Genomic DNA, 25454 nt, shown 5'->3' with positions numbered 1-25454 from the left:
AATGCTATAGTAAAAGAAGACCAAATGTAGCATGTTATATTTCAAAGATTGAGACTTGAAATCATGACCATCAGCAGTCAATGTGTTTTGAATACCTTAAACATCATAATATATTAGACCGTTGGTTTTCCCGTTTGAATGGTTTTACACTAGTAATTTTGGGGCCCTTTATAGCTTGTTGTTCAGTGTGAGCCAAGGCTCCGCTTTGAAGGCCGTTCATTGATCTATAATGGTTTACTTTTTTTTAAATTATTATTTGGATGGAGAGTTGTCTCATTGGCACTCACACCACATCTTCCTATATCTATTTTTTTACTTTTTTCTTTTCAGCCTGATGTTACAGTTGTGATTGAGAATTATTCTGCTGCCAACAACTCAGAAATCACAGTGCTCAAAGGTCAACAGGTTGAGGTTATTGACCCTACACCAGGTGAACCCAACTGGTGCATGGTGCGTGCAATCAACTGTGAAGATGGTGAACCCTGTCAGGGGCTGGTACCCATAGCATCATTAAAACCCATACCAATGCTACGTGGACCAGGAAACAGAAACAGTATGGACATTGAGGGTAGGTTATAACTTTATAGTTGTCATCATTACATCATAAACGATCATGTATCAAAAGGTACTGTTGTTCATCAAGAGTTGAAACTTGAAATGTGCTAATGCTGTGTTATTCCTGAGAGGAAGTCAAGTTAGTAATATGAATACAAATTATACAAAAGTTTTATTTGTGTGCTATTGAAAGGTAAGAAATGCCTGCTCTACAATTGGTTACCTTGTGATGGTCAATAAGACATATAAAACTCCTATTACTCCACCGAGACATATTTTGCTACTTTCTACTTTAAAATGAGGTTTGTTGAACAAAATTACACTCAACTAAGAACACTGTGTTGAAGTAGCAAGGAAATGACAAAATATTTGCTTGAAGTGGTAATGATATAACGAAAAGTGTTAGCATATGTTTCAATACCGTAATTTCAGGCATTATTGTTGAGCTTAAAATATACAATAATGTATGTTAGCATAATTGGATAACCTTGATATTGAATTATTTCCTTTGTGTAAAAGACATTAATTAAAGAAGATTAAAGTCATTTTATAAGTAGTTAATATTTTAGAAGGAATGGGGATGTGTACACTTCAACATCAAGGGTAATGCTGACGTGGTTTCAATTCAAATTGAAATTACTAGCCTTGCATTTGATTTCCTAAAGTTGGCTGTTATTTGATTTTCATGCCCCACCTAGAGGCATTATGTTTTCTGTTCGTTTGTCCGCCTAGCTGTCTGTCTGTCCTGCTTCAGGTTTAAGTTTTTGGTCAAGGTAGTTTTTGATGAAGTTGAAGTCCAATCAACCTGAAGCTTAGTACACAGGTTCCTTATTAAAACATAGAAAATGATAGTGCAAGTGGGGCATCCATGTACTATGGACACATTTTTGTTTCAATATCATTTTTACCCAGCAACTAACATTGGCCATCCATAAATTTATTGGATAATATGAAAATAAGAAGATGTGGTATAATTGCCAATGCGACAACTCTCCTAGGGAGAAGGAATGACACAAAAATTAACATTTAAAGGTCCTTGTACAGCCTTCAACAATGAACAAAACCCATTCTGATTAATGAATGTAAAACAAGAAAATTATATACAAAATAATGAACGAAAATAATTATGATACACAGCAACTAGTCCTGTTGTTAATTAAGTGCAGCCCATCAAAATTTTATACTGAACTCTTATGCTAAGGTGTATAATGACCTCTGTTTGTTTGTTCTGAACCTGTAACTAGAATTTCTGATATGAAGATTGTGTGTGGAGTTGGGATATCCTCACAGATTGTAAAGGTTGTGTATGCTCACATATTACATAGTTCTGTTTCAATATTTCAGAAGCCTATGGAGATGATCAAGCCGGTAGAGAAGAATCACCAGCCAATAAAAGGAAGAGTAGTTTTAGGTAATGTATCGTAATCACCATGGAAATAACAAACAAAACATAAGCTTATCATATGACCACATTAAAAAGTATATTCGTTATATTGGACACTCATATATTAAAGCATTTGAATTTTCAAAAAATACTGTCAGACTATGTTCAAATGTTGTGAAAGAAAATTATGTGAAGAATTTACTGAAGCATATGTAGAAAAATGATAAACAAAAAAAATAAAAAGCAACTCTTTTATCTTTAACAGCAAACAAACACAAACAAAAGACAAACAAAAAAATGACATCAAAGATAAATAAAAGAATAGAAAAAAGATTTTGAAATCAGAAAAATAAGACTATGAGCACAATGTTTATGCATGTAATTTTAGAAATATTGTAAATATATACCTGAATTTTAGCTGAAGAATGTAATTCTAAGCTGGACATTTATATTGCACATAGAATTTAAATTTGTAGCATTGTAATATATAAATAAGTTTGTTTGATATAGGAAATGGTTAGCTCCTGGAAGGAAGAAAAGTCAGACGAAGTTTGAAAAACCTGCCATGTTTGAGGAGATAGAGAAAAGAGTGATCATGGGAACATTGGGGACCAGACCAGTAAGTTTTTGCTTTCTCATGCATGTTGTAGCTGATATGTACAATGGTGTCTACCAAAAACATTCTGACTATCAAGTTTCTACGTCATTACAGGTGGTTCAAAGTTACTTATATAGTTTTCCTGCACAAAATAAGATGTTTATTTCATCCATGGGGTGGAAGTCAATTTTCACATACAGTCCTTGAATATAAAATTTGTGGAATGGAAATTTTATTTTAAGATACAAGTTATGTGTTGTTTTAACAATTATTACAATTGATGCCTTATAATCTTGAATTCTTTATAATTGCAAAGTATTTAATCTAACAGGAATTTGTATATTTAAAAGGATTGAGTTAAAATTTCAGTCTAACAAATTTTGTAGAATATTAATGAAAAAGATACCATGTGTAATCTTCAAGTTTAATAGAAAATTTATACTTTATGCATGAACCTTTTGATGCTAAACTTTAATGCCCATTTTCTATCTCCATCAAATCTGTTGGAAAATTTCTCAGGTACATTTTGTTAAATGGCAAAAGGGAGATAATTCTAATCATACAAATAGAAAATATGAGGAGACAACTCTTGTTTACTTGCAAGACAATACATGGAGAAGATTAAGAAAGATATGCAGAGGCTGAATGGCAATTTTCTTAACCAAGAAAAAACTGATTAGAAATATTCAATAAGGCTTTTATCTATCCACAAAGAGATATTAGGATACTTCCAAAAAAAAGGCATTGTGTAAAAAACATAAACAATTTTGTCTGAATAATTTCCCTCTCTAGAAATGTAAAATGTCATATTCTAAGAATTATAGAGAAAATGTAGCTGATTATGTATTTGTTTACATTTATGGTATTTAGATCATTTAAAACAAATGTCTTTTCACACCGGTTATGAAATGATTTAGTGCCGAATTTGGGCTTCTAGTATTAAGTGTTTGCACTTAATTGTTTACAATTTGTAGAATTTCACAAGATATCAAAGAAGACCAAATAGTTGGCATGTTATGTTTCTTAGTTTCACTACATTGTTTTACAAATATTATGCAGATTATTCTTGAAGCATGTGGGGGAATTCCCAAATTGACTCTGTTGTTCAAAGGGCAGAATGATAAATCTTATGAAACAGAAATGTATGTCAACAAATACTACTGAAAAAGTGTCAGCTGTGGAAACAACTGCCAACAATCATAATGTTAAACCAGAATGAAATCTGAAATAAGACTAAGAATGAAAATAAATATATATGTGCACAATTTGGACTAATTCATATTTTTGTGACTGGTTGAGAATTAAAAGGTTGGCCTTTAGACAGGACAATTTGTTTCTTTTATTGAAGACTATATATTCCTATAAAGATGTCATTTGGATTTTTTTTTTTTTTTTTGTGTATTCAGTTTCTGTCTCATACTTCTGTATATACCAAACACTCTTTTTATTCTTACATTTTAATTAGATCTTGATATGTATTAGAATTGAACCTGACTTTGGCAAAGTAATTAGTAAACAGATGTATAGTTTCTGCCTTTTTGTGGGATTGTTGTCTCTTTGACACATTCCCCATTTCCATTCTCAATTTTGTTTCTACTGTTATACAAAATGTATGTTTTCTTATCAAGTTCCATACATTTTTATCATTGCCTATTTTCTAGACTTGCTACATGTCCTATACTAATATTCTTCTTTTAATTTGCCCCTTTAACAAATTTATTGCTATAACTTAGAGATTATTATTATATTGACATGTATAGCGAAAGCATTCAGTATCTGAGCATATCATGGAAGTTGTCAGTTAACATATAAATTAGCAAGAACAAAATAAATGAAAGAGACTTGTAACAAATCTACCTATTTCTAAGTACTCACTGGTAATTATTACACAGTGTTCAAAAAGGTTCTGCCAATATTTCAAGTCATAATGTTTTAAGAACCATCCTGCAAATGTGTAAACATTTTGTAGTAAGCATCTCACCTGAAAACAACTAATTAACAGTAAATTAGTCAAATGACAATGGAATGTGCATTTATGTAAATTAACACATTTTGTTGTTAATTTCACTGACGTAACATTGTCCTCTGCTGTGTAATGCTGTCGTCTGCTGAGAGAGTTTATGTCTTTTTCTGATTTGACACACATGTATGAAACTATCTAACGAGGATTTTTTGAGTAAATTGCAATATATATTATCAATAGATATATTAAGTCACCTTGATTGTTCTAGGAATGTAAAATTGAGAATGGAAATGTGGAATATGTCAGAGACAACAACCCAACCAAAGAGCAGATAACAGTAGTAAAGTAGTTTTTAATAGGAAAGATGTATTAAGTCACTTTGTTGTTTCTAGGAAATGTTTTGACATTCTGATTGCATGGGTGGAGCCTTGGGAGCATAATAAGTAGTCTACCGCAGAGATTTTGTTTTCGATATGCTTTAATCAAAATGTTTTACGACTTCTTGGAATTTATTTGTAATTTTTGTTATCATAGAAGTCTTGCAAGTAGTAGGTGTTTTAGGATCAGCGAAGAAATTTCTTAATTAATTTCATTTTAGATAAAAATGCAGGCAAGGTGTGTCAATTGTATAGTGATTTTGTTATTACATAAAGATGATAACTATTATATAAGGCTCTTAAGCATGTTGTGAGATGAATGTGTTTTTCAGATTTATGTACATTTTTTGAATAAACACTTTGATTTGAGTGTTTTATTTGTTTACAGTTAAAAGCTCTATTAACACAGAACTAAGAGTTTTTACAGACATTTAGAGATATGAATATATTGGTTTTGAGGTTTGGGAATTTGGTTTATTAGAAATTAAGCTTATGTTTTTCTTATGTAATCATTCATAATGTGATATATATAAAAATTATAAACCTGTTGGTCTCTGTACATTGACATTGGCAGTTCTCTTTTTGTACAGTTCACTTAGAAACATATCTTGCCATTTGAATAGTTTTTTTGATAGATTTGTTCCTGTTTTTTTGGTAACCAATCATAATGTATTTGACTGGCACTGTCAGCTCTGGTTTCCTGTTCCTGTCTTACCACCACAGAGATGATCTATTTCCCACACATTTCTCGCCTGTTAAAAACATGTTACCATACATAACAATATTACTAATTTTGTCATTCATTACAAAAAACATTTTGTTGTGGTTTGTTTTTATTCTGTGTGGTTAGTGACAACTCTTGTAATGTGCCTTGAGGTGTGTGCACTTTTGTATTCCTGAATTTGGATGGAGTTTACTCTTTAGATAGAGAGAGCAGTAGAAAAAAGAGTAAGGAAACTTTTGTGTTTTGGATATATATGTTATGATGTGCATATTGGTGATTGGTACCAGAACAAGTATTTAATGAATTGAATGTATCTGTTTTCGCTATATGTTGCAATGGTTGGACTGAGTCTCTTGTAACAATGTGAATGTAAATTGTGGTCAAAGTACTAGATCAGCCTGGTTTTGAAAGGTCATATTTCATACAATTAAAAGAATATACCCATTCTTTCTTTAAATTTCAAACAAAAATCGTGAAAAATATTGACAGGTTGTTTATATTCCTGTTGATACTATCAATTTACTGGGTCATAAAATACCACCTGAACATGTATTTTCTTGGTACTAAAACCTACAAAATGTTGCCTTAACTTTTGTTGACAACAATTTTTATGTCTGTGTCATGCCGTTTAGCAGTTGTAAAAATACTTAGAAAACAATTTCTGCCATTTATGATGTAATAAAATACATGTAAACATCATGAAATAGCAGTTTTATGAAATATTAAAAGATTGCAAACATGAATACATTACAGAGGCTTGTTCCCTTTAGCATGGTTTGATGCTGGATTGAAAGGTTCTTTAAGTCAGATACATGAATCAAACAGACTTTAACAAAATGTCAAGGTACTTACATTTAAATAGGTCACCTCAATTCTCATTTAAACCAAACACATTGTTTTTGTTGTCTTTTGGTTGGTATTGTTGGGTTTATTTGAATGTACTTCCTGTTGAGCACGAATTGGTAACCTTTCTATAGCACCTGATGAATCAATCCTTGATTTTTATAAAATTGAGAATGGAAATGGGGAATGTGTCAAAGAGACAACAACCCAACCATAGAAAAAAACAACAGCAGCAGGTCACCAACAGGTCTTCAATAAAGCGCAAAATTCCCGCACCCAGAGACATCCTTCAGCTGGCCCCTAAACAAATATATACTAGTTCAGTGATAATGAACACCATACTAATTTCCAAATTGTACACAAGAAACTAAAATTAAAATAATACAAGACTAACAAAGGCCGGAGGCTCTTGACTTTTAATGTTGTTTTTTCCAGATACCAAATTGCTTTCTATTCAACATTTTGAGATACTCATACTTGAGCATGAGGGGGGATAGGACCTTTATCAGGACTCCAGGATCAGGTGTTATTAAGCTCGGGATTTCAGGATTGACCCTTTCAGGATCCGGGTATCCTTTTTTTCGGATTTCGGGACGTCGGGATTTACTTTATTTAAATTCAGGACCTCAGGATTTCGGGATCAGGACCCCTCCTATCCCCCTCGAACATGTGTATAGAGTTACAAGTGTGACTTAAATATTCCTGTCAATATTTAGGGATACAGTTTAAAAGGGGTAGGAGGAATTGATTTCACAAAACTGTTACCCATTTTTTGTCTATCCACCCACCCTTCGACCCTTTTTCGTTTGCAACTTATCGTGATAATTGTGGCTATATGCTAGGAGGGATAATTGTGGCTATATATGCTGGGAGGGATAATTGAGTGACAATATATAATACCAAAAATAAGTTAGACTTTAAATAGAGGATTGTTATGTGATTACTACTGCATATTAGCAAACATTAGCAATTCACAGTATTTCTGGACTCCATTCATTAGATCCCGTAAAGTGGTATGCGGAAATAGTCATCATTGAATGGCAGTTGACCTATTAATTACATTTCAGCTTAACAGTATTATTTTAAGTGGTCAAAGATTTCTCTAAATTTGAATTGCTGAGATTGATTTATTGGTCTCTAGTTTGAATAAGGAATTTTCATACCCTGACCTACGGGCATAATGTTTTTCTGTCTGTGCATCTGTTCGTCTGTCTGTCGGTCCCAATTGGTAGGTGAAAGTTTTTTGGTCAAGGTAGTTTTTGAAGTCCAAACAACTTGAAACTTAGTACACATTTCATATGATATGATCTTTTTGTCTCTCTTGTTAGTCTTGTATCACGTTGCTCAAAATGTTAATATTGGGGAAGTTGAATTTAAAATAACATGCTTTTAAGGGAAATAACCAGACAATTTTAACCTCCAAACATGATATGATGATATTGCAACAGCTTGGATTTATAGTTTTGTTGACATCTGTCATATTGATAAGTAAGACATCATTCAGATTTTAATATTTTACATAATACAGAAAAAAGTAAAATAAAAAAAATACTGAACTCTGAGGTATATTCAAAATGGAAAGTCCCTCATCAAATGGCAAAACACATCAAAAGAATGGACAACAATGGAGGAATGGAGAAAAGCATTATCATTATACATGAACATTACATCATTACTTATTGAAGGTTTGATTTCAAGGACAACTGGTATCTTTGACCTTGACCTACAAGCTTTACTATTGTCTATTGACATACATGCAGAAACTATTGTTTGTCTGAAGTGTGATAACAGTTTAAGGGGGTAACAAACAAATTGTACTTTTGTCTGTTTGTCTATTGTAAGAAAAAAGGATATGACCTAGAAATAGTACTGTTCTAAGTGTTTGTCTCTGTTAACATTAATGCAGACATTATTATTATACCCCCACTCTGAAGGAGGGAGGGATACTGCTTCAAAGTCCTTGGTAATCTGTGTTGTTTTTGGTGGTCTGTTGTTTGTCATTTGGTTGTTTTCCCTTGTGTTGCATTGTTGTTGTTAGTTTTATTTGTGACATTTTTATCAGGAACTACTTATTAGACATTTCTAAATTTGGTATTTTAATATTCAGTGCCTTTCATCTTCCTGATAACCACTGTGAGATACTTGTACAGACCATGTACCAAATTTCCTTTGAGCATGCTTTAAAGGGTTGTGATGGGTTCTTACATCATTGTTCACAAAATGCAAAGATATTCTTACACTCCATGGCAATGTGTAACTTTTTTGGAATTTTTCTCTGAACTGTAAGTTAGAGCTTCCTAAAATTTAGTATTTAAAACTCATGTGACATCATATTATATTGATGGACCTCTTCTTTCTCGGATAAGTTTTATGTTTGAGTTGCTCACACAGTTTTATCACTAACTGGTCTTAAAGTGGTTCAGGTTTAAAGTAGCTGTAAAACCTGTTTTAACCCACTGTTTTCTTTGAAATAAATGCCATGTCAGGAATTATGGTTGTTGTTTTCCATTTGTAACAATTTGGTAGATATAGTCTGACTTTTTTAAATAGTCAGTTTTACAGCCTTCAATCTCCATTTTTGAAATTTTCATGGTGTATTAATACATGCATTGTTAGTACTTTATTGTAACATTTTATCCTTTAATTGACCGATAATTATTATGAAAGGAAAAAAATGCATTGAGTGTCCTTGTAATACTTTTATTGTTGTAATATCCCACTGTAGGTCATGACAACAGCTGTGTGTGTACTACATGTTTGTAATTTACCCAAAAGGTAAAATTTACAACAGCTTCAGCCAGTGTTAGCTAATAGTTTAATGTTTCTTATAAGTGCAGAAAGTTGGACAAATTATATGTGTGAATTTTTTTATGATGTTTTACTGAGGTCTTTAAAGAAGAACAGATTTGTTTGGAAATCTTTAAAGACTTTGAAGACTTAAAATTGACCCCCCCCTTTAATACATGTGCACTTTTCTTATTCCCTCAACTAGTTGATTTCAAATGGAAGTCTTTCTGATATAGGACAACACCTTGCAGAAAATCAATTGCACATATTAAGTGTTAAATATATGCTATTTGAAATTTTAATTTAAAAATTGTTTTGTGTTTGATCAAATGGAAGAATAAACCACAAAGCCGTAGACAAGTTGGAATTTTTAATTGCAAGTCTTTAATTCTGTATTGGATTCTAGGTATTGATCTAGATTTCAAAAATAGGTTAAAAGGCTTGAAATAAAATACTAAAATTAGATCCACTGTCATCGATGTAAAAATATCAAATCACAATTTTTGAAAACATAAAAATGTGTCTATAGGCCAATCAATAAGGGTTAATTATCGTAGTCAGTTTCTATAAATATATAATTTGTTGGATATCGACTGATAGAAAAACAAATTTAGGACATACCTAAAGGATGGCTATTGATTAAATTTTGCTTCATCAGGGTAACTGCCGATTGAAGAAGATGTTGAATTAAATATTAAAAAGACTGGGGACATTTAATAATAGACCTGGCTCATCAGCTGATCATGGAGTGTTTGAACAATGTAGCAGCTGAATAGAGTTTAAATCTATATACATACCATATATATACTTTGTAATTTACCATTCAACCTGGTGAGGGTAATTTACGGATAAAATGACCGAAACAGAAGTCCCATTGTGAGAGGGAGAGAAATAATTGGTACTTGAACTATTAAAGACAGAGTTTATGATTCGTTTATGTATCGTGTGGATGGAGCCTTGTTAGGAAGTATTTGTTGAATATGGTAATTGTTTGTATAAAGATGTTTACGCTTAGATACATTACATGAAATGTATTTGAAGAAAACATTTGATACATTTAGTGGAAGGATATAGTTGTTTGTTGATATTTGACACAAAAAAGTGTTAATTTGCCTTATATGAAAAAATACAAATATGATTAACAAGGAGATGTAAACCGGCATCTGTTTGGATAGTTTTCAAATCTTACTGAACTTGTAAAAACCTATGAGTTCAAGAAAAATAGATTATTATACTAAGTGCTGTATGGGTAATTCAAAACTCATGTCATTGTACTGAAAATGTTTTTGGCTCTGATGTTGGATATTTGATGTTACTATTATAAGCTGACTACACTGTTCACAAGTTTGCAGTGGAAAATGAGATTTTGTTCTAAATTATGAATGGTTGTATGTTGAAGTAGTAGTAACTAATTTGAAGAGCGTATAACGACTATTACACCTAAGAAAAGTAATTGTTGGTGAAGAATTCCGAAGTTATAGTTAAACTAACAAGGAATATTAGCAGTTGACTTAAAAAGGGCTCGAGAAAAAGGGAGTTGTGAGAATATTTCCTATTTCTTTTTTGGACTAAAACATAACAAGGAATAGTATCAGTAGTTGACTTAAAAGGGAGAATTTCTCTGTGAGTTATTTTGGAATTATTGGAGATTCAGATGTAAGAAATGATTTGTTTGTGGTAGTTTCCAGTTTTCCTCATTGATTTCTGTGGTGAATCGTTAATAGAATGATTGATGCACTCGGTAGAAACTCAAAGATTACATTGTGAAGTGATTGTGAAATTCACTTTCGTTTTCCACAGCTATTTTTTTGGCAGAAGTTAAGGGGGAAGTCACAGTCGACCATTTCTTAAGAGTTTTAATTAGGAAGTTATTTGATTATTTATACTTTATAACGAATACTGAATTAAGTCAAAAAGTTATAATAAAAAGGACTGAATCTTGCATTGTTTTTCAAGTCTCTTCAGATTTAATGCATATGATAAGATTTAAAGGTACTATTTTTTTTCATAACAGAAATAATTACAGATTATTAAAATCAATTTATGATAAATGCATTCAAAGCAATAAAAAAGTTCAAAGGAAAATTGTTTAAGTTTTAACAAACAAATTAAAAACTGTTAAGTGATCAACTTATAATTCTAAATCCAGACAACTCCATAAACGATTTTCTATCAGCTGCTTATAGAATAATTGAATGATAATATAATTATTAACTGTTATATTTAAATTGCATACCACTAAACTATATATATATATATGTCCTTGCAAAAAATCCATATTTGATATCAGACCTGTTAATATTTGGGATAAACTTTTTTATAAGTGATATTAACTTATTTTAAGTCCAGACAACTCTATAAAGAATTTTCTATTAGCTGATTATAGGACAATTATTAACTGTTAAACGTATTAATTTGCATACATATAATCTATATATATAAATACTCTTGCCAAAATTCCATATTTGATATCAGACCTGTTAATAGTACGGATTATAGGATTTTTATCTATATACCAAACATTGACCTGTGACAGATGACGAACATATTTTACTTATATTTATAGTGATCCTACCAATATATGTCAGAATTGACTAGTGATATTAACCTTTCTAAAGTGGACAAGCAATACATGCATGTTTTTATCAGCAGAGTTTTAAAGTGGACAAGATATGTACATTTGTGTTGATTAGTTTGAAGTTATAGGAATCAGATAAGATAGGAACATCTAACGATTCCTGGGATTAGAAATTGATTAAAAATTGAATAGTTGTTCATTTCGGAGGATAAGATTGGCGTGAATGTGTAAACAGGATTTCGACCCAACCAGACATTTCAATTGTAGTTACGAAATCTGTTGTTTGTTTCGGAACTATCGTATGATTTTGGAAAATCTTTGACGTAAAAGAACATTCGTCCGAAATCATACTGAGAAGGGCTACAAAAGTTGTTTTCCTAGTAGTATTTCTTCTGTTGTTCCTTTTCATCACCTTTCTATTGAAATTTTCACACTTTGAACTGTTAGTTTGACATTAATTTATTGTTAATACATGCAAATATATGTTAAACATGCAGGTGAAATATAAACATGTCATTTGATGTACTGATCACTAGACAGTCATTTTTCTCATATATTCGGATTTATGGAACTTAACAATTGTGGAGAGATGTTGAAAATTGGCGAACATTGTCAAAAAATGGCGGCAGACACTGATTCATGGTATTAATGATAAAATTGATTCAAATTATCACCTAATTATTGGTGTATATATTATATGAATTGATATAATTCAATTCATTATAACCATTTATTGGAATAGTAGTTCACAGAAAACTATTTGTATTTCATCATCGTGGAAAATATAACATAGGTGATTTCAGGAAATATGCATAGTATATAAAGTGTAAAAAGCATATTTCTGTTTATATATTGAAAGTGTATTCTGTGGAATTGAATAAGATTTTTATGACAGTTGTTTTAAAACTTGACTTGGATTAAAATATTTGCGACATGTAGTCCAGCTCAATATACTGGGTACTGATAACTGGAATAAAATTTGAATTGGAGGGTTTGCTACAAGCAATCCAGCTACTTTCCGACTAGATAAAAAAGGATATTACTAAAAACTATTACAGTGGTAAAAAGTGTAAGTGGTAATGATGGGGAAACATAGGAAAGTAAAAGGAAAATTAACGTTAAAGTTTTGTTCATGTTTGTCCATGGAAGTGGAGGAATATCCAGAGGAAAATAGACCCTACAGCCCACGACAAAATGATGACATTCAGGTTAGTTTCTTCTTCCTAATACAGGAGTAGACTCCTAGGTTACGATGAGTGTACCAGTCGTGGTGGCAGCTACTACTAGCAGTACTATATACTGCAGTAGTTTGTTGAATTTAATAGTTATGATTCTCCCTGCTACAAAGGATTATTATATTTACAGTCTAAAAAGGGGTAGTATACTGACCTGCATCTGTCTGTCTGTCTGTTACACATTTTATTTTCTTCTATATTCTACTTCCTGGATTAGGAAAAGTTGCATCTTTCATATATCAAACATTGCAGACCAGAAAATTTGGTCACATTTGTCTCAACAGCTAAAAGTCATAGATTCTTGATATCTATGGAATGGATTGCCATGGCTAAAAATGAAAAGGACAAACAGACAAACAATAGTGCACATGACACAACATAGAAAACTAAAGAATAAGCAACACAAATCCCACCAAAAACTAGGGGTGATCTCAGGTGCTCTTGAAGGGTATAACAAATCTGGTTAAAAGTCTAATTCGGTAGGTCACATTCATGAAAGGGAAGAGGATTGTAGTTACGACACAATTATACATTCAACCAACGTAGAAAAAATGTGTTTTACTGCCGATCTGGTCATTTTATATTGGTAATGAAAACAATTTGTTGTCCCTCCTTTTGTAATTTGTTCTTGAAGAATTAGGTTGCCCTTTGAATGTCATTTTGTTATGAATGTCATTGGGTTACTGCCTCATTAACATGTTAAACCTGTGACACCTCAATTAAGTGAAAACCTGTTTTATGTCAGATTATTCTGGTCTGGTCTGTAACTGTTGTAAATCATTTAGAATTTTGAACCTCAATATTAAATTCGCTCCTCTTACACACTTTTCTCTAATAAGTACACATGTAACCTGATTGTTGATGACTTTATTCAGCCTTCAACAATGAGGGAAAAAAACTTCAGAGACACGTTTTGTCTACAAAAGACTTACCAGTGTATCTGTTACATTGGGAAAAAACATAGGATTTAGACTCAAATAATGATTGTTAGATTCACCATACCAATTTAAGGCAATTACCCAAAATGTAATCCTTTCCATATTGGGTAAATTAACCACTTAAATATTGTTCATGACCTGTTCCTCTTAATAGTATTCCTGCATGTGAAGATTTTCTAAATTGTCTAAATGATTTGCAGTTTCTTTACATGTGTTGATCCCTATTTAAACAAATTTTGGAAGTTTTATCTCTAAATTACCTTATTTAAGTTATTTTGTGCTGATAAAAGTTTACAGAGGATTTTTATAGTGACTAATTCATGTTATTGTGTAATATGTTCTAAAAGTACGAGAACTATAAGCACTAACATCTACATGTCTGGATATAAGACAACATAAGACAGTTTTATTGTCCAAGAGAAAGATCTGTTTTGGCTTCAACATGCCAACAATGTCTGATATAGAGACAGACTGTTGGGGTTTCAAAGCCTCCAGAGATTTCTGTAGCTAGTATTTTATTGGAGATTTTTTTCTGATTTTTTGTCTGTTACAAAAGAATAATCCCTTTACAAAAGTTGGGTTACATGTACTTTATAGCTTAATTCAGGAACAATTTTTGCATAGTTTGCAATTTCGCCCAGATTTGATTTTTTGCTGATTTTGTGATTTTGATAATCTTTATTCGTGGTGACCCTGTTTAAGTCAATGTCATACTGAAGATCTTCATTTGATGGTACCACTCAATTGAAGGGGTACAACCTTGGTTCAGGGAGATGACTCTTTGAATCAGTGATGTGTTTGTAAAAGTCAAGTTTCATCAATGAATTTTAAGCATTTACCTGAAAAAGATTATAAATAAACCTAGAAGCTTAGTTCATATTAATTATAATTCTTTATTGAAAAGCACTTTACGCCCATATGGACCATTGGCTTAAAACATTATACATAATATACAGTTTACATAAAACAATGAAAATAAACAATGGAGACACTTTGAACTATAATTTGTCTTTTTTTTTTAAATCAATATATAAGAGATTCAAATTATATCAAGGACTCCCTGCCCTCAGTCTTAGTGACTTTTTTAAAAAGGAGCCTAATTTGCAAGTGTCCTGTTTTGTTTCAGGATTGAGGATATGTTTTAATTTATCTATATCATTTAAGTTATTATATTTATTTTCATTTAAAAATTCTTTTCTTAATTGTTCATTTATTTTACATTTAAAAAAAGAAATGAAACTCTTCATCTAGTACATCACAATGTGTACATAGTCTTAAATCTCTGGGAATATTCCTGTATCTTCCAGTTTCTATTAATATTAAGCAGTGGTCACTTATTCGAAATTTAGAAATTAGTTGTCTATATTCAAAGTTTTGAGAAAGTAGGTATGGTTCAAAGTTATAGCTTTTCTTTATTTTTTTAAAAAGTTGGAGTTTGCTATTCTCTTGTAAATTTAATATTTTATCATTATGTAAATTTTCATAGGAGTTTTCTAGATTTTGTTTGTATATTAGCCTATTATTTTTATCTTTATTTTGGTTAACAATTTCTAAATCATTTTGACTTCTGACATGATTTACATAGGAGTACCAAGAATAAATACCTGCATTATGTAAAGTTTTTGCCAAATTTAGTGTCTCTTTTAGTAAGGGACTAGTTTCTTCCCTTAATAGATGATAATGGTTGACACAAACTTACAGATGAATTTAATAGCTTCCTTTCACCTAAGTTTGTCTGCTTGAAAGCAGGAGCTATTTGCAATTTTAGAAATGAGATTTTTTAAAGTATATATATCTACTTGGGTTAAACCAAAAAAATAAGAATAAAAGCAATACATGTAGAAACAATATTTTTACTATTACAGTTTAATTTTTGCCACTCTCTAAGCTGTAAATATTAGCAGCACTTACCTACATGTATTCAGTATTGTTTTGAAGTCTCTCATAGTTAAATGATAATAAATAGGACAAGAATAGAACACTGCATGTTTAAAATGAGAAACAGACTATAGATAAAATCTTGTTTTTCTGACATAATTACTGATAATAATTAGGATTCAGTGATCTTTGAAAAGATATTCTTGCTATTTAATTTGTAAAGTCAACAAACAAAACGCTACATACTATTAAAGAGTTGCCAAACAGATGACTTACCTATCAGAGGGTTCCAAAACAGAATCTATCTGTTGATGGATATCCTCTGTTGGATAAAGGAAAGATTTCTTCCAGATCTAGCTCTGGCTTTGATAAAATGGGGGATTGCACATTTAAAGTTTATAGGAAGAAATATAATTTCTGCAGTAGGGTCAGCTGAAGAATACCTCTGGGATCTAACTTTCACAGCTCACTCAGTGCATTGAAGACCCATTGGTGGACTTTGATTGTTTTCTGCTCTTTTGCAGAGCTGTTGTCTTTTTGACAATCAGTCCCCATTTCCATTCTCAATTTTTTCGTACCTGTATAGGGAGAAATTTAATTTCTATAGTATGGCAAACATTTTTTGAAGGATAGGAGATAGAAGGGCCAATTTATTAATGCAAAGTTTGGAAAAACTCCAAATTTATAACAAAACTTTTATGAAAAATTTTACAGACATGAACCAACACTGACTTATGATGTACTGTACGCAATATATGTACTCTTTGACCTTAGATAAAAGGGATATTTCTGTTATAAGGTCTTATTTCCTGGATATGAAATGTTGAATATAAGATTTCATGCTTATTCTTGAGTGAGTTATAATAATTTTCACTCAAGACTCGAGTTTAATTTTAGATTTTTAACATGTACGTAATCTCAGCAATAAAACTAATGCATGCTGATCTTAATCTAAGGTTAAAAGTGCAAACAAAGTTTTAATTTGCTGGAACCTAAGTCTAAATAAAATTGTTGAAACTAAAATATTTAAGTATTTGCATTTTTTTAATTGACTTAAACATTCTGGGAATTCATTATGAAGAATGTTAAATGAGAAATGACATTTTAATTTCAGCTGCAAAACATCTTAAGTAAACTTACAAATGATTTTCTGAAGATGAAAAGATTTTTCTATGAGGTTACCTCGTAAAATACAATTAACGGTTTAATAGTTTTTACACTTCTTCAATTAGCCTGAAACTTTTTTATGATTTGATAGGATTCCATTCAAAAATTCTTCAATAATGCACTAATGTGGACACAGAAGCATACCTTAAATTTATTTAGCAAATCTGATGGGAATAAAAAGGCATGTCACAAGCATTTTTTTGCATGACACCTCGGAGATGTTTTGATGATCAGTGTGAATGAACGTCTTGTTTATAAAATAATGATTTTTACAGATTTCTATATATTTCTATTTTCTTTTGATACCACACGGAAGTTGGTTGTGTACAATTTAACCATTATAAACAAAAACCTCAAAAATTGTTGGATACATTCAGTGGTATATATATACAAACATCCTAAAAGTATGATCTCCCTTTGGTCACTTTGTGACCAGTGTAAGCCCAACAGTTCTTCAAATAATGATGTCTTTCCTTCTTATATGTGTATCTTTATTTTTACAGCTGTTATAAATCTATAATAAAATATTGTTCTAATTTTGCTAAATTAATTCCATCAAATCTTCCTACATTTCATATAATATGTCAAGTTTATTTTTAGTGCTTAGTCTATCCTCATGTTTTGGAGGTCATAGGTTTGATACTTGGTCAGATTGAACAGAATATAGAATTGACATTTGCTGCTTAATTCCTCCATTAGCGCTAAATTGGTGCTAATATGATTTAGACTGAGTAGCTCACCAGCAGAATGCTATATGTCCTCCTGTTCAACCTGCAAACTTTGATTTGAACTACAGGTGTCAACCAACATGTAATTAATCTGACACAGCTTGTTAGTCTAATACATCCCCAATCAGGTTTCATATTTGCATAATTTGTAAGAACATGGGACTGTCTTGGATATGTATGCAATAGTTGCAGCTGAACCATTAGTTGCCCTTAAAGTCAATCTATTGAATGTACACTATTTACAAATATTTTCTTCTCTCCTTCATACACCAGCTATATATTCAGTGTAACCTTCATATATTTTTGTACACAAGCTATTTAGTGTAATCTTTATACACCAGCTATTTAGTGTAACCTTCATACACCAGCTATTCTTGTTTTACCTTTCATACACCAGCTATTCTGTGTTACCTTCATACACCGGCTATTCTGTGTTACCTTCATACACCAGCTATTCTTGTTTTACCTTTCATACACCATCTATTCTGTGTTATCTTCACACACCAGCTGTTCTGTGTTACCTTCATACACCAGCTATTCTTGTTTTACCTTTCATACACCAGCTATTCTTGTTTTACCTTTCATACACCAGCTATTCTGTGTTACCTTCATAAACCGGCTATTCTGTGTTACCTTCATACATCAGCTATTCTTGTTTTACCTTTCATACACCGGCTATTCTGTGTTACCTTCATACATCAGCTATTCTTGTTTTACCTTTCATACACCAGCTATTCTGTGTTACCTTCATACACCAGCTATTCTTGTTTTACCTTTCATACAGCAGCTATTCTGTGTTATCTTCACACACCAGCTGTTCTGTGTTACCTTCATACACCAGCTATACTTGTTTTACCTTTCATACACCAGCTATTCTTGTTTTACCTTTCATACACCACCTATTCTGTGTTACCTTCATACACCGGCTATTCTGTGTTACCTTCATACACCAGCTATTCTTGTTTTACCTTTCATACACCAGCAATTCTGTGCTATCTTCACACACCAGCTATTCTGTGTTATCTTCACACACCAGGTATTCTTGTTTTACCTTTCATACACCAGCTATTCTTGTTTTACCTTTCATACACCAGCTATTCTTTGTTACCTTCATAAACCGGCTATTCTGTGTTACCTTCATACACCAGCTATTCTTGTTTTACCTTTCATACACCAGCTATTCTGTGTTATCTTCATACACCGGCTATTCTGTGTAACCTTCATACACCAGCTATTCTTGTTTTACCTTTCATACACCAGCTATTCTGTGTTATCTTCACACACCAGCTATTCTTGTTTTACCTTTCATACACCAGCTATTCTTGTTTTACCTTTCATACACCAGCTATTCTGTGTTACCTTCATACACTGGCTATTCTGTGTTACCTTCATACACCAGCTATTCTTTTTTTACCTTTCATACACCAGCTATTCTGTGTTATCTTCACACACCAGCTATTCTGTGTTACCTTCATACACCAGCTGTTCTGTGTTATCTTTACACACCAGCTATTTTGTGTTACCTTATACACCGGCTATTCTGTGTTACCTTCATACACCAGCTGTTATGTGTTATCTTCACACACCAGCTGTTCTTGTTTTACCTTTCATATACCAGATATTCTGTGTTACCTTCATACACCAGCTATTCTGTGTTACCTTCATACACCACCAGCTATTCTTGTTTTACCTTTCATATACCAGATATTCTGTGTTACCTTCATACACCAGCTATTCTGGGTTACCTTCATACACCGGCTATTCTTGTTTTACCTTTCATATACCATCTATTCTGTGTTATCTTCACACACCAGCTATTCTGTGTTACCTTCATACACCAGCTGTTCTGTGTTATCTTTACACACCAGCTATTCTGTGTAACGTTTATACACCAGCTATTCTGTGTTATCTTCATACACAAGCTATTTTGTGTTACGTTCATACACAAGCTTTTCTGTTTGAATTTATACACCAGCTATTCTGTGTTACCTTCATACACCAGCTATTATATATTACCTTCATACACCAGCTATTCTGTGTTACCTTCATACACCAGCTATCATGTGTTACCTTCATACACCAGCTATTCTGGTTTTACCTTCATACACCAGCTATTCTGGTTTTACCTTCATACACCAGCTATTCCTGTTTTACCTTTCATACACCAGCTATTCTGTGTTACCTTCATTCAAAAGCTAATCTGTTTGAATTTATACACCAGCTATTCAGTGGTACTTTCATTCACAAGCTTTTCTGTGTTTTGACTTCATGCACTTGCTATTTTTAAGACGTTATTCACTATTCACTATTACAGCTATTCTATAATTACCTTCATACACTGGCTTAATTCTTTGTGACTTCATACACCAGCTATTTTGTATTACCTTCATACACCAGCTATTCAATGTGACTTTATACAATAGCTATTCTGTGTTACCTTCATACACCAGCTATTCCATCTGACTTTATACACCAGCTATTCTGTGTTACCTTCACAAACCAGCTATTCCATGTGACTTTATACACCAGCTATTCTGTGTTACCTTCATAAACCAGCTATTCCATGTGATTGTATACACCAGCTATTCTGTGTTACCTTCATACACCAGCTATTCCATGTGACTTTATACACCTGCTATTCTGTGTTGCCTTTATCATACACTAGCTATTTTGTGTAACCTTTATTCACAGTTGTTGGGCAAATACCTTGTTAGTTATCTTTTTGGAGTATTTTGCCAGCTCTTATTCAAATCATAATACTTTTTTATTTCATCTTGTAAAATAAGTATAAAATTTGTCCTCTAGTCAGGCTATCATACTTATTGTAGAGTATTATACATACTGCTATTATAAAATTAATAAGACCTTCTATTTTCGTTACTCTTCTATCAGAAGATTTATTTATATTATACAAATAATTGAATATTAAGATAGAAAAATAAACATGAAAGATAGACTCAATCAAGTGTATTGACTTATGTAATAACAGTTAACTTTGAAGAGATGCAGGCATTGATGAAGTGGTGTAGTGCAGATAATTCCAAGGTATGAAGCTGAAATGTTACTGATTTTCATTCTGTGGAAAATTCAAATTTTGTCAACCCTCACAGCTAATATTACAGAAGAGAGAGCAGGGGGAAAAGAGGTGGTGGGGATGGGGATGGGAGTATGTTTTTAATTTTGTCCATCAATCTACTTGTCTATCCACATTTTTTTTTGCTAACATATGGAAATTTTATAGAAAATCCACAGCTTTTTTCCCTTGTACTCTTATATAGAGTTTAATCTTATATTTAACTTAATGTCAATTCTGTACTTCAGAAATATAGAAGGCTTTCTCAGACCAACATTCTACAGAAAGTTAAGCTAATCTGTGGTAATGTGTAGTAACCTCTTTTGTCTACAAGAGGGGCCACATGCCAAAACTTGACATCAGCTATCTAGCCCTTGTTTATAATTATCATATTCATGAAAATTAATCATTTGTATGTGTGTCATATGTAGAATTACTCATCAAAAAGGCTACATTTTCAATAGAAATGAAGTGTTCCTGTTAAATTTTTACATTACTTTGATGTTATTGTTTTGTTTTTACTCTTGAACCAGTTGTTTCAATTGAAGGGTAACATTTAAAACACTGATACTTTATGGTCACAGAATTAGTCATTGAACTCTTGGAAAAACTTTTCTTTTTCTAATTTAAGTGCTCATAATAGAAAAAAATATTCATTCTGAGACAGAACAACTCTTGACCTTCTCTTAATTTTTGTTATGATACATTACAATTTATTTTGAGTTTGGGACATACTAGTATTTTAATTGCAATTTTCTGTTGTAAATTATTTTGAAAAATTAAGAACAAAGACTTATAATTTTCAATACATTATAAGAAGATGTGTCATGATGCCTATGAGACAATTCTCTCATCTAAGTCACAATTTGTAAAAGTAAACCATTATTATTATGGTCAAAGTACAGTGAGTCTTCAGCATAGAGCCTTGGTTCTCACCAAACAGCAAGCTATACAGGACCCCAAAAATGACATGTGAAAAACCATTCAAACGGGAAAACCAATGGTCTATTATCTTTAAAAAAAACGAGAAAAAGAAACATTTATGAACCACATCAGCATTGAATCAGAATGTATGTGTCCAGATGGGTGGGACAGACCTTAGTCTACAATACACTAATATTTTTTTCACTGTAGAAATAATTTAGAGTCATTGTTTTCCAAGGTTTCCAATTCTGTTCATGTTAGTATGCACTTCATGTAAATTCAGCTCAAGGATTTCTCTCCCTATAAGCTCTTTGTTCAAATGTAATAGTACTTGGCTCTGGGCCACTTAAATTCAATTTTATATTATATTTTTAGTATATTAATTTTATACAAAATAACATAATTGTTGTTGAAGTTAATATCAGGTAACTCTCAAAATATACATGCTGTAAATAGCGTGATTACATGCTTTAGTGGATTGGATGATTTCTTACTTCCAAGAACCACGCCTGGTCTATAAAATTTTATTTTTTATTATACCTGTATATTAGTAGAACATTTGCAGTGTGTTTATCATTGAGATCTTGGTAAACCTTTTGTTGTTAAAATTTATGCCGTTGCTGCATAAAAATCTATTGAAAGTGTCATATATAATACCTAATTCTAATGCAATTAATTTGTAACAATTGTTCTGATTGGATGACAGCAAGCGTAAAATTCTCTATCTCCTTGTCTGTAACTAAGGAAGCCGACATTTTAAATTTCGGAATGTAACGGCATGTTATTTCTACAAGAATAAACAAAAAACTCACTTGTTGTGCCTAAAAATCTTCTTTTTAACAAATTTTATTACATTCTGAAGCGGCAAAGAAGCCAGAAAACACCCAGTGTTTATGTTTGACGCCGGAAGCATACCTATGATGTCACCTAGTGTAGGGACCAAAAAAGATAACATCTTTTCGCGGAATTTTCTTTTATGAAGATTTTACACTGAAATAATGATTGAAATTTAATTATTAACTTGTTTTGCATTAGAATAGAGATAACTGTATTGTATTTGAAGCTTTTCCGACATCCATTGGTAGTTTTACTGTCCCAAATACCCATTTACCTGTCTCCGTCCGCATCGCCAGGTAACCTAAATTTGCGACAGTAAAACTACCGATGGACGTCCTTAAAGCTTCAAATACAATACAGTTATCTCTTAAGTAACCTTCAAACAGGAGCAATAGTTAAATTGGTTTTTTTTTTTCTGGAAAACCTACTCTTTGCAAATTTCTAATTACAAGCTTAGAAGTCAATCCATGTATGTTTAACTTGTCTTTTATAATTAAAGTATGATGAAACAGTCTTGATACATACTAACTTACAGGACACCTCTGGTTTGAAAGAGGTTTAAGTCTATTAAATCAGTTCTCTGTACTTTGAGGAAACAAAACCATTCCACTTTAGAGTGCAATGAAACACTCTGAGATAAGTTATTACCAAGAGTAGTTTTGCAGATTCTCAGAGACTTTATTTATAGCAAAATAGTTAAGATTTGACATGGGTTAGGGGCGTTATGCTCTCAGATATAGGTTAGAAGAAATATCTCTGTTAATACAGATTTGTAGAAATTGTAATAAATTACTGGTAAGAAATTGTGTTTTTGTCAATTACACAGGCACCCAATGATTTATTACGGGTTTGTTATTATGCAAACATGCAGAAAGTTCACATTTTTGTGATTCCAGAGAGGGTGGTTAAATATTGTCAATTGCTTAAACAATTTAATCAACTGAATTATTAGGGTAAAAAATGGTATTTAATATAAAAATAATAATAATACTCTTAATGATTATATTTTTATGCCCCACCTACGATAGTAGAGGGGCATTATGTTTTCTGGTCTGTGCGTTCGTCCTTCCGTCCGTCCTTTCGTCCGTTCGTTCAGGTTAAAGTTTTTGGTCAAGGTAGTTTTTGATGAAGTTGAAGTCCAATCAACCTCAAACTTAGTACACATGTTCCCTATGATATGATCTTTCTAATTTAATTGCCAAATTAGACTTTTGACCCCAATTTCACGGTCCACTGAACATAGAAAATGATAATGCGAGTGGGGCATCCGTGTACTATGGACACATTCTTGTTATTTCTTTATATTGATGGAAATTTGTCATTAAGCCTTTAGTTTTTTTAATCTGACTATATATTCCCCATTTCTCTTAAAATTTAATACACCTCATGTGCCCCTCTAATTTTGATATTATCATCTGTAAATTATAGAATAATAATTTAATCATTACTAATTGATTTTGTCACTTTCTTAGTTATTACAAGATGCCTTCCTTGGCTTATGTTCTGTTCCAGTGACCTTTTCAGAAAAAGACTATAACTAGATCTGCATTTAAATCAGTACCTGTTAATTATTGTAAAACAGGTTTAATTGCATATTAAGTGCAATATTTCTTATTAAAAGTTTAAGATATATTAATAAAAAAAATCTAAAACTCCAGCATGGAGCCATGTTTAAGATAATAATGATACTCATTAAACTCTTATAAAATTAGAATGATTTAAATCAAGATGAATTAAACTTTGAAAATATCAAATTATTATTTTTGATAAAACTTATAGATATGATTTTAGTGTGTAGGACTGTGAAATTGATTTACATATCCAGTTCCTTTTTGCATCCAGTATACTTATTCTGAAACAGACTATAGTTAGTAGCAATATTATTAGTAGCAGAACAGATCAAGATACTTCTCTACCATTATAGAAGATTTTGGTTCTGATGTGTTTCCGAATTGATTTTGGGGATATTAACTAGTTGATTATGGGGGATGCTGTGTCCCTCCCTGGACAGAAGGATGGGTCAGGGAGCGATTCAGATTCTTCCAATGGGAATAATCATCCTCCAGCCTCGGTAAGAGCTTGTTTTAATTATCCTGCTTTAGATAAATAAGAGAAAAGTTTTATTGTTAAATGTAAATGGCTTATTGGGAAATTATTTGATGAATTATTTTCTAATTAACTCGAGCGATATGTCAAATCAATATTATCAATTGAAATTTGACGTCTTTTGTTGTATGTCTGAGGTTTTATGAAGGTCGTTTGTGCTTGTTTTTTTTTATGAATGACAGTTTATAATAATGTATGATATATTGTGTTTTTCTCCTAATTCTAGCCAGCTTACATCAGTATTCAATTTGATTGATCTGGGTTTAAAATAAGAAGATAAAAAAGATGATGTTGTTTTTTGTAAATAAGATATTTTCCCGAATCAATACAGATTTTTCCATCTTGGAAAAGCTCTGTTTCGTCAGCTGTTATTTGTATCTACTAGTTATTGACCGATTTTGGCATTCATAAATTACACAGAGCAAAAACCCAACATCAGGCTAAGGGATAAGATAGATATCTAGGCTTTAAATTAAGAATTTGTCCATACAAACTGACTCTCTTCACATGTTAGCTTTTTAAGCTAAACTGGCCTTTATTATTTCTGCTAATTATAATAAATGTTTTGGTGCAAACTATAATATGATTTCACAAAATGCCCTGCTTTGTTTGAATGAATTAGGAGGGTTTACGTTCTACATTCATTAGACATCAACTAAACAAATGCAGAAAAACATGAGATATCTGGGGGAACATACAGCCTTTTAAATGTAAACAGAATTGAATATAAAAATAAGTAGATGTGGTATGATTGACAAT

The 25454-nt window shown here is 31.7% G+C and overlaps 1 protein-coding gene across 2 annotated transcripts in view; it reads left to right on the top strand.

Moving 5' to 3' along the window:
- Positions 1–25454, top strand: part of LOC134695435 (kalirin-like) — a 122027-nt gene that overhangs the window by 33941 nt on the left and 62632 nt on the right. For both annotated transcript variants that reach the window (XM_063556683.1, XM_063556682.1), the window contains exons 13-15: positions 331–568; positions 1900–1966; positions 2450–2558. In XM_063556683.1, coding sequence (XP_063412753.1) covers positions 331–568; positions 1900–1966; positions 2450–2558 — 414 coding nt within the window. The remainder of the gene's footprint in view (positions 1–330; positions 569–1899; positions 1967–2449; positions 2559–25454) is intronic.

The sequence above is a fragment of the Mytilus trossulus genome, chromosome 13 (assembly GCF_036588685.1).
Source record: "Mytilus trossulus isolate FHL-02 chromosome 13, PNRI_Mtr1.1.1.hap1, whole genome shotgun sequence".
In the NCBI taxonomy this organism is placed as follows: Eukaryota; Metazoa; Mollusca; class Bivalvia; order Mytilida; family Mytilidae; genus Mytilus; species Mytilus trossulus.
Note: the sequence above shows the minus strand (reverse complement) of the source record. Positions and strands in the feature narration are given on the sequence as shown.